General features: G+C 57.6%; 1 protein-coding gene across 1 annotated transcript; it reads right to left on the reverse strand.

Moving 5' to 3' along the window:
• On the reverse strand, positions 1–7,527 carry LOC123353803 (hepatic lectin-like). Its single transcript, XM_044995217.1, has 4 exons — positions 7,478–7,527; positions 5,688–5,788; positions 3,682–3,827; positions 1–111 (listed from the first exon to the last, which is right to left on the reverse strand). The coding sequence occupies exons 1-4, from the start codon at positions 7,525–7,527 to the stop codon at positions 1–3; spliced, it is 408 nt and encodes a 135-aa protein (XP_044851152.1).
• Positions 7,528–10,196: the final 2,669 nt, after the last annotated feature.

Below are 10,196 nucleotides of genomic sequence, written 5' to 3' on the forward strand. Positions count from 1 at the left end.
TTACGTAAATACCGCAGAAGTGTTGTCCACCCAGCGCCAGGTGCCTTCAGTCCCTTGGTCAGTGAAGCCGATCCAGTGCCGAATGGAACGAGCTTTAATATCCAAGTAATCCTAGAGAGGATGACACAGAGAATTGGGTGGTTAGAACTGAGGCCAGATCCTGAGGCATCTCCCATGGCAGGAACTTACCCCAAGGGATGACCTGGGCACTCAGTGCTGCATATGCCAGAGGAGGAGGCAAGGAGCCCGATTCTCCTCTCCCTCCAGGGAAGGGTGTGGGGGGTGGAGAGACGTCAGTGGAGGAGCAGGGGTTGGCGATGGTCTCGGCCTGCTGTGGGGAGAGGAGGCCCCGAGCCTGGGGGATGGATGGTGTTGGAACCAGGGGGGAGGGTATTGGGTCCTGCAGTGGGACAGAGGGGGCTGTGGTATAGATCACCCACACACCGCACCAAACAGATCCCAACCCTGCAGTCAAACTCGGGCACAACCCAGCAGGGGAGGGTAATGCACAGGAGGGCCTGTTGTATTCATTTAGCTGGAATATACAGGCCTAAGGTGTTAGCAGAACTCAGCCGTTGGCCGACATTAAACAGCGCTAACCCGGCCTGCTCGCTTCCCTTAAAAACCCTTTTAACCTTTGATCAAAGACAAAGGGAAGAGGGAAAAACCAGGGAAAGCCTTTGAACGGTAAAGCACCGAGCCAGGCTTTCAGTCCGCCAGCCTCCCTTGGGCCCATCCCCTTGAGCTGCAGAGTTTTTACAAGAAACCCGCCCTCCTTGTGTGACAGGCTCTTACCCCCTGGCCCAGATTAAACATTTGTGAGCCCTGGCACCCGGACTGTGGCCCTGCCCCCTGCTCCGCCCATGCTTGGCCGCAAGGCCCCACCCCTGCTCAGCCTCTTCCTCTCCAAGGCCCCACCCACCGCTCGCACGGTTGGGAGGGAGCGGAGTCAGCGGCAGGCAGGGCCTCGGTGAGAGGCCGGGTGGGGATGGGGCGTTGGCGCAAAGTGTGGGCGGAACACAGGGGGCAGGTGTGATGAAGTGGGAGGTTTCTTGTTTTTTCCAATGGTTTGCATGCAGAGCGAGTGGGACTCAGTTTCCCTGGGTGTTACTGGTTTAACGAGGTGAGGGGAGAGGGAGTTTGTTGTTACAGAGGACCGGCGACTGAACTTGGGACCCCGGCCAATGGCCTGGAGAATGGACACCCCAGCGACTGGTGACCTGGGGTTGTGGTCACCGGGAGGCCCAGCTCAGAAGTCGCAGCCAGTTCTGGCCAGTGGGAGGACAATGGGCTATGAAGAGAGGACCCCGTGACCTGACCAGCTGGTTCCAGCCAGAGGACAGGAGATGAGAGGAGGCCCAGGCAACCCTGCTTACCTGGAGAGAAGACAATGGACAGAGCCGGGGCTTGGGGGAGGTGATATCGGATGCTCAGCTGGGAAGCAGGGGGGCTCTGGGCTGGAGAGAGAGAGCAGGGAGAGCCCACCTGGATGCAGGGGAGACTGGGATGTGCTGTGCTGAGGGAGGCCAGGCCCGAGGGCCCTGAGTGTTTCCTATGCCATGTTCAGACACTCAATAAACCCTCCTGTTTTACGCTGGCTGAGAGTCGCTCCGGTCTAGAGAACAGGGTTGCATTATTCCCTCTGGGAGTGGAGGCCCTGGGGATCCAGAGCACGTGGACTCCCTGAGGTGGCCCACGGTGAGAAACAGGTGTGCTGAGGCTCAGAGAGGTGCAGTTCCAGGAGCTGGAGAGATTTAATCCCTGAGAGAGACTGGACCCCCGAGAAGGGCTGTCACACTGAAGGGGATTCCCCCCAGGGACTCCACGGGGCCAAGAGAGGGCACAACCTGTGAGTCCGTGACAGCAGGGCCACAGTCCGGGTGCCACGGCCCCTTCTAAGTGTGGGCCCGGCGCCATTGTAAACCCGGCACTGTCTCTTAGATGGTCTCAGAGCTGGTAACAACCATCCTGCTGCTGAGACAGGCTGGAGTGGCTGTTGTTACAGTCCGACCTGTTTCATCCCAGCTGGTGGTTGGGATTAGCTGGAGCCGGTAGAGGCGACATCATCTGGGTCCTTCTCTCCAGCCCCATCTGGTCAGGATGTCTCAGGCTCAGGATGACAAAGGTCTCAGGTCCCAAAAGATGTGGGGGAGGGGAGAACCATGATGGTGAAGCTCGTTCTAGAAGCCTAATTTTCTCCCCAAAGTCTCTTTCAGGTCCCCAAAAGGGAGCGATGGGTGGAACAGCCCATCCCCTCATTCCTTTGACCACCAAGTAGGTTTAATCTCCAGCACTGGATTCACTCCTTTCTGGTTCCACACATTTCTTGTTTGCCAGGCGTGATCTGAACCCAGTCGGTGAGTTACAGCAGGAGGCTCTTTCGTTTGGACTAACTCCGTCTGTCTCCCGTTTGGGACCTTTTCCCATCAACCCTGGTTACTCTCGGTCATTGTACCATCTCAGGAACGCTCACAAACTTTTACAGCTGCGTTCACAGTGAGGGTAAATTTGTCAGGCCAGTTATTAAGACCAGGTGCAGCAGGAGATAAGGGTGAGCGTTACGAATGCACCGTCCGAGTTCCCCTTTCCAAAGGGCCGTTACACTTTGAAAGTGACTGCAAAAAACCTGCTCAGGGATGACCTCCCTCATCCCTGTGGGTATCAGAGGTGCAGGGACTAACCTAAGCCATTCCTGCTTTTCCCTCCCATACGCCCAGCAGAGCCAGCCAGGGCCTGGTCTGGTTCAAGCCTCAGCAGAATTGTCACCCAAGTTCCTGTTGCAGGATCTTTGGGCTGGATCCCCAGCTGATGTCAACCGGGATCACATGGATAACAGCTGCTGTGCACCAGCCAAGGTGCTGGCCCATTCCTGGCGCTGGAAATCACTGACCAAAGAAATACATTCACTACTACAGGTGCCGACTCTGTGGGTGCTCTGGGGCTGAAGCATCCATGGGGAAAAAACAGTGGGTGCTAAGCACCCACCAGCCACCCATCCATCAGTTGTTTGGCCACCCTGCTGCTGATCAACTGTTTGGCAGCCAGTGGGAGGTGGTTAGGGGAGGGGGCGGAGCAGGGGTGGGATGAGGCGGGGCAAGGGCGGGGTCTTGGGGGAAGGGGTGGGGCAGGGGCGAGAATAGGCGGGGGGAAAGGCAGGGCCTTGGGGGAAGGGGTGGAGTTGAGGCAGGGCCGAGGTGGGGCACCCACCTGGAAAAATTAAAATCATCACCTGTGGCACTACAGTCGAGTCCTGGCTCTTCTCTCCCAGCAGACACCCCTGGGCTCTGCAGTCTGGTGGGAATCCACCTCTGGCAAGATAGTTTCGTGTTCCCAGCGCCCCAGGGAGTCTGACTACCCTGCCCGGAAACCTCCTCTCTTATCTGCCGAGCAGCTCTGCTTTCTGAGCCCTCCTCAAACCTCCCCACCGTTTCCTCCGCATCATCCCTTCTCTGTGCTGCTGCCCCAAGTCCCTCCTGCCCCCGCTGGGCAAAATTCACCCCAGGGGTGGGGCAGGGCTAGCCCTTGTCACTGCTGGAGACCTGGAGTCCTGCTCCAGCCCTGCACCAGGAACTCCCACCGTTCCTTTCTTCCCGTCAGGCCCAAACAGCGCCAAAGCCTCATGCCGGCCCTCTGCCCAGGGGTCATTACACCCCAGGGAGAGGTTGGGCTGAGTGTTCGTACCTGCTCCCTTTGGTCGTTGATCACCACCAGATCAGCATTCTGGGCTAAGCAGGAGTTTCTCGCTGCCTCCCAGGTCTGGTTAGCCCAGGAGAAAAGGTAGCACCTCCCTTGGTCCTGGTCCCAGCCCGACTGGCACCAGGGAACACCTGCCGCAGAGAACACAGCTGTGAACCCCTCCCCCATTACTCGCCAATGAGGGGCCAATCCCCTCTCTCACACGCCGATGAGGGGCTGATCCCTCCGCCCCATGTGCCATGAGGGGCCGATCAATCCCTCACACGCGCCGATCAGGAGCCTATCCACCTCATCTCACGTGCCAACAAGGGGCCGATCCCCCGACCCCATGTACTGACGAATGGCAGATCCCTCCTCCTCATGTGCCGATGGGGGGGCCGAACCCTGCCACGCCAGGTGACGACGAGGGGCTCATCCCTCCCCACCACATGGCGATGACGGGCCAATCCCCCCACCCAACGTGCCAATGAGGGACTAACCCCCACCATGTGCCGACGAGGGCCCGATCCCACCCTCCCCACGTGCCGGCCAGCAACCGATCCCTCTCCCCACACGCACTGCTGAGGGGCCAATCCTTCCCCCCGCAGACACAGAGCACAGGCCAGACCACAGCAGGTGTGGGTATTCCACAGGAAACCTAAGCCACAAGTGAAAGCAGAAGCTACAGGTGGAGACATGGGGCACAGGCAGCCCCTCCATCCATCCTTATGGGCTCTGCTCTCATAGGGCGAGTGGCAGGTCCCCATTCCCAGGTCCGAGCCCCCACCCCTGGCACTAATGGGGGATTCTGCAGCCCCACAACCCAACTAGGGGGGACCCCCCACCCCAGCTAGAATGTGACACTGCATTTGGATTCTCCCCACTCTGCTCTCACCTGCTGTGCTCCTCTGGGTTGTGGGGCCAGGGTCTCCTGGCTTGGTGGGAGAAGGGGTGGCCTGTGAAACTGAGCATGGCCTGACTTGCATCCGACCAAGTGGGTATTCACCCATGAAAGCTCATGCTCCAAAACGTCTGTTAGTCTATAAGGTGCCACAGGATTCTTTGCTGCTTGAGCACGGCCTGTGTTAGTCTCAGGGCTATTGATAGGATACACCCCCCCCACCCCCGCAGGGTGCTGATCACCGCACCTCCCTGCACTCCAGGGATGATGCTGCAGCACCCCAACCCTGCCTAGTGCCTGATCCCCATCTCCCTGCATCCCTAAACCAGATCAAGACTTTCCAGCATCTTTCTCCCCCACCTCATCTGCAGGCTGAACCACCCCTGATCCCTACATTCCTAAACTGGAAGGAGACACTGCAGTACCCTGACCCCTGTCCCTGCTGGGTGCTCATCCCCCTCCCTACGCCCCATGTGGTGCCATCCCTGTTCTCAGTGCACAGGCTGAGACATTAAGGAAAGGAAAACTAAGAACATTCAAGAGGAGCCCAGAGAGCTCCTCCCATTTACCCCTGACCTTACCTGCCGGGCCCCCCTTGGTTGTGGGGCTGGGGTCCCTGGCCATGTCTGAAGATGGGACCATCTAAGAAACTGAGCAGAGACCCAGTGTGAGCCTCAGGGACATCACCCACCTCTCCCAGTGGGTGGGTTGGCAGCTTCTCAGGCCGGTCTGTCAACTCTGTCAAATCCCAGCGAGGGGCTCCCCCAGCCCATTGGGGCTCTCACCTCCTTGGGGCAGGGATGAGCAGGATTTGGGGAGGGGAGAATCTCAAACCCTAATAATAATAATGCCTCCCCCTTCTCATCAGTAGAGCATGCAAAGCACTTTGTGAAGGGGGTCAGGCTCATGAGCACCATTTTACAGATGGGGAAACTGAGGCACAGGGCATTGCTGTGACTTGCCTAAGGTCACACAGGTGGAATAGAACCCTGGTCTTCTAGGGCTTAGTCCCATTCTGTCTCTACTAGTCCATGCTGTCTCAGAAGGTGCCTAGCTCTCACCAGACCAGCTCTGGTGGGGGTAGGGGGTCCAGGTCATGGTGGCTACTCACGGTAGAGGAGGTAGAGGAGGACCAGGGTCATCAGGAGCAGTTTGATGGCCACGATGATCAGGGTAGGGATCACCAGCTGCCAGTTCGTGAGAAGGGGGGATCTGGAAAGGGGGGAAATGGCTCTGATAATCCTGTCCTGGCCACACCCTAGATTTTACCCCACCCCCAGCACTGAATGGGACACACTTTCAATCAAGCCTGACAATAATTAAAGAGGCAGGGATCGGTGTGTAGCATCTTTAGCTAAAAGAGCTTTTCTCCCCACTGTGTCTCAGGCATTTGAGTTAAATGTGCACCCACAAAAATGAAAAGGATGAAGCCAAAGGGACAAACTCTGCTCCCAGTTACACCAGTGTAAATCTAGCCTGAAGGCAACAGTGTGACTCAGGATTTACACTGGTGTGAATGGGAGCAGACGTTGGGTCAAATAGTTTCCAAACCTTTGGAGGAAAATAATCATGTCACTTGCCAGGCAGTGAAGTTTCCCTAGGTGTGACCCTGTCAGTCCTGCCAGCTCCTCACTAACCCTTGGGGCTTCCAGGGATGGTAGGGTAGGTGAGACCCCCATTTCTGATCTGGTTTTGAAAAGAGGAAAAAAACAAACTGCTTTTTGAACTTTCTTCCAGCACCACAAAGGAGCAAAAAGGGAAGGAACCCAACTGCCACCCCCAGGAAATGAGCAACACATGAAGCAGCAGGTTCCTCATCAGCCAGCAAAGGAGCTGGTTTGTCTCACCACAGAGAGGGGACAGACCCCAGCCCATGTTCCTGGGTCCTCCTGGTCCCACTGAGGTTCTCCAGGTGGGTTGGGCATCTGCTCTGGGTCCCCTCGGATCTCTCAGTCGTGCAGGCATCTTCCCCTCTGGGGCCAAGGGTAGAGGACTGGGTGGGTGCCCCGTGTGCTCTGCTGTTATCTCCCACTGGGCTTCCTGCCCCATAAGGCGGTGGCTTATACACGCATGACTCAAGTACTCCCATGGTGCGGCCTGCGTGGCAATGTCAGAGCACCGCCCATCACCCTACCTCCTGCGTGGGGCGGTGGTGACCCTGAGTGAGTCACGCCTTCAAAAAGGGAAGAGCCTTGCTAGGTCCCATCTGGTCCATCGTCCCAGAGCAGGACTGTTCTCCCCAGGCTAGTTTTACAGATAACATAACCGGGTGGGTTGTCAGGATCAAACCCTAGACCTGTAGCAGCGATACTCAGACGCCAAATTAGCGCTCAGCATTACCCAAGAAAGCCACAGTAGAGTGAATTCATTGTTTCATTTGCTATAGGACCCTATAATCATATTTAAACAGTATGTCAGTTTTATATATATTTGTCACAGCACAATGACTGACCAAGTATCACTATTTTATCAACTACAATTGGTTAATTACATAGTAAAAGCATCCTGGTAAGTTAATAACTTAGATTGGTTAATAATTATGGAAGCAAGACCTGAAGCAGCTAGTGATGAGCTGCAGGGGGTGGGGAGGAGGTTTCAGGGCCAGACGGTCTTTACATAGACACACCTGCTCGGCCTGGGTATCCAGCAGACAGAGCTGCATTGCCCACATCATCCGTTTTGGCTGGTGCTGGGTTACAAATCACTTTTCAATGCAGGGGACTGAAATGTTTTTATCCTGATTGTGGGAGGAACGGGCAGCAGAACTGTGCTTAGCCGGCCCTGGCTGACGGGGTCCCCCTCCGCCGAACTGAGCTCACAAAGCAGGGGGTTGGATGCCAGAGCCCAGTGTTGAGGGAGAAGGGCCAGGGCTGGGCCAGGCCAGTTTAAAGATAGAGATACCTAGACTCCATCAGGTCCACGGGCTGCTTAGATCTGTTGTGGGGCAGCATTTCTGCGGAATAGGTGGCTCGGCCTGCACTAGTGGTGAGGTTCCCCCGCTGAGGTCACAGTAGAGAGGCAGGAGGCAGCAGAAGGGGATGGCACAGGGCCAGCGGCGACGGAGCAGATGGCACAGTGTGGTGAACGGTGACACGAACAACAGCAGCAGAGTGAATGACACGCAGCAGCAGCAGCAGCAGCAGGCAGTGAAGGTGTTACTCAATTCCCCCCCGTGTGAACGCACGTGAAGGCACCGCTGGGCTCTGGGTCTCCACAGACCAAGGACAGCAGCTGTGAGTGGGGTGTGGCAGAGGGAGAGGGGAGTGTGTGTTAAAAGGACATTTGTTTGTTGGATTTTCACACCGTGGTGAAAAACGGAGGCAAAGGACACGGCCCAATGTCCTCGGGGGTGGGAGTTTTGCTCATGGTCAGATGTGTTTGAATCATGGTTGTGGGTGTTTCTCCCAATTAATGCCAGGTTCCTTCCCCCTTTTTATTAAATGTTCTCTGCCACGCACAGACTCAGTGCTCGTGAAAGGGGAAGTGTTGCCTCTTACAGGCGCCTTGTAGGGTTTGATTTTCCCAGATTACTGGGTGGGGGCTGTGGATATTAAACCCAGCCCTGGTGGCTGCCGACTCCAGCTTGCAGAAGGGCACAGTTCTATCACACCGTGTTTTTCTGAGTAAGGGTTTCCAGGTGTCTGGTTTTCAACCGGAAAGTCCAGTCGAAAAGGGAACCTGGCAGTGTCCGGCCAGCGGTGCTGACTAGCCCCTGACACTCCAGTTAATCGCAATAAGGAGCCTCCGCCACCGGGGGCAGGACGAGCAGAAGCTGCTGGTACCTGGAGGAGCACATGGGAACGGGGGAGCGGGGTACTGGCAGCTCCTCTGTCCTGCCCCATTCACTCCCTGACCGCAACTTCCCCGCCCCGCCCTGCCCTACTCACCCCCAACCCCAGAATGCAGCTCCCCCTCCCCCACCTTACCCCACTCAGCCCCCAACCCCCAGAGCGTGGCTCCCACTTCCCCATCCTGCCCCACTCACACTCGACCATCGGAGCTCGGGTTCCCCTCCCTCGTCCTGCCCCATCCTGCCCCACTCACCCCAACCCCAGAGCACAGATCCCCCTCCCCTGCCCCACCCCACTCAGCCCCCAATCCCCAGAGCATGGCTCCCCCTCCCTTATCCTGCCCCACCCACTCACCCCCAACCCCAGAGTGCAACTCCCCCTACCTGGCCCTACCCCACTCAGCCCCCGACCCCCAGAGCGTGGCTCCCTCTCCCTCATCCTGCCCCATTCACCCCCCAATCCCCAAAGCATGGCTTCCCCTGCCCTGTCCTTCCCACTCATCCCCCAACCCCAGAGTGCAGCTCCACTTTCCCCATCCTGCCCGTCTCACCCCCAACCATGGGGCAAGGCTCCCCCTCCCCCATCTTGCCCGACTCACCTCTTGACCCCTGGAGCATGGCTCCTCCTCCCCCATCCTGTCCCAATCACCCCCCACCCCTGGAGCAGTGCTCTCTTTGCCCCGTGCTGCCCCACTGACCCCCCCCCACCCCATGGCCCTGGAGCATGGCTCTTCCTACCCTGTCCTGCCCCACTACACCCCCCAACCCCCGGAGCATGGTTCCCCCTCCCCCGCTCCTCCTCCTCCACTCACCTCCCCACTCCCAGAGTGCAGCTCCCCCTCCCCTGTACTGCCTCACTCACCCCCCCAGGCCCCCAGAGCATGGCTCCCCCTCCCTCACTCACCCATGGAGTGCAGCTCCCCCTCCCCCATCCTGCCCCATTCACCCCACACCCCCGGAGCACAGCTTGAACGATGGGTTGCCAGGTGTACGGTGCAGGGGTGGAAGGCAGCAAAGTTTTTTAAGTGGGTGGATCCGTTTGGAGCCGGGTCCACCCTTGCCCGAGGGCTGGGCGAGAGGAAGTCACCCACGTGCGAGGAAAGGGCCACCCACTGGGACTGCTCTGAGGGGAATCCAAGCCTCAGCACCTGGATCTCCGAAGGGTTTCAAGCTCCGGAAATCTGAACAGACACCAGCCACTGCCCCAAGCCTGGGGTGCCCAGGCTCACTCTCAGGGCACAGACGTTCCCTGTAGCTCCCCCTTCCGAGCGTTGGACCCAGCTGTCCACCCCCCTCTGCCCACAGCACTGACCCTTCAGACTCCCCTGTACTTAAACCAGCCTCCCCCAGAACTCAGCCCAAAAGGTGCCACGCTTCTGACCTACAGTTTAACCCTCTCAGGGACATGCCTCGGTTGAGAAGCAGTTACACACACGCACACACGCTCACAGACACACAGACACACACACACACGCTCTTTGTTCAGTCTATCAGCTTTATGTTCGTTATATTTAATCATGTAAAGCCCAGCAGAGCACAACTCACACAAAGCAACGAGAAATGCGGGGGGGGACGAGGTTAATATCTTTGACTGGACCAACTTCTGGTACAAGCTTTTGTGCAACTCTGAGCCCTTCTTCAGCTCTGGCTAAGGAAGCAGAGCGAGCAAAATCCAAGCTGGCACAGACCGTTAAGCAGAAGGGGTCATACGCGGTGGGGGCGGTCACTGGAAATGAAGGGGGCAATTGGGGGGGTAGAGTGTTATGCATAAAGGGTTTGAGGTGGGCAGCACGGTGTGTTACCAAACGGTTGTAATGAGCCATAAAACCA

Source organism: Mauremys mutica, chromosome 20 (genome assembly GCF_020497125.1).
Source record: "Mauremys mutica isolate MM-2020 ecotype Southern chromosome 20, ASM2049712v1, whole genome shotgun sequence".
NCBI classification, from domain to species: domain Eukaryota; kingdom Metazoa; phylum Chordata; order Testudines; family Geoemydidae; genus Mauremys; species Mauremys mutica.

Coding starts and splice junctions, on each gene's coding strand:
- LOC123353803 (XM_044995217.1), bottom strand. CDS start 7,527: ATGCTGCCCCACAACAGATCTAAGCAGCCCGTGGACCTGATGGAGTCT. Junction 5,789..7,477: donor GTGGACCTGATGGAGTCTAG/GTATCTCTATCT, acceptor CCCCCTTTCCAG/ATCCCCCCTTCTCACGAACT. Junction 3,828..5,687: donor CCTCCTCTACCTCCTCTACC/GTGAGTAGCCAC, acceptor TCTCTGCGGCAG/GTGTTCCCTGGTGCCAGTCG.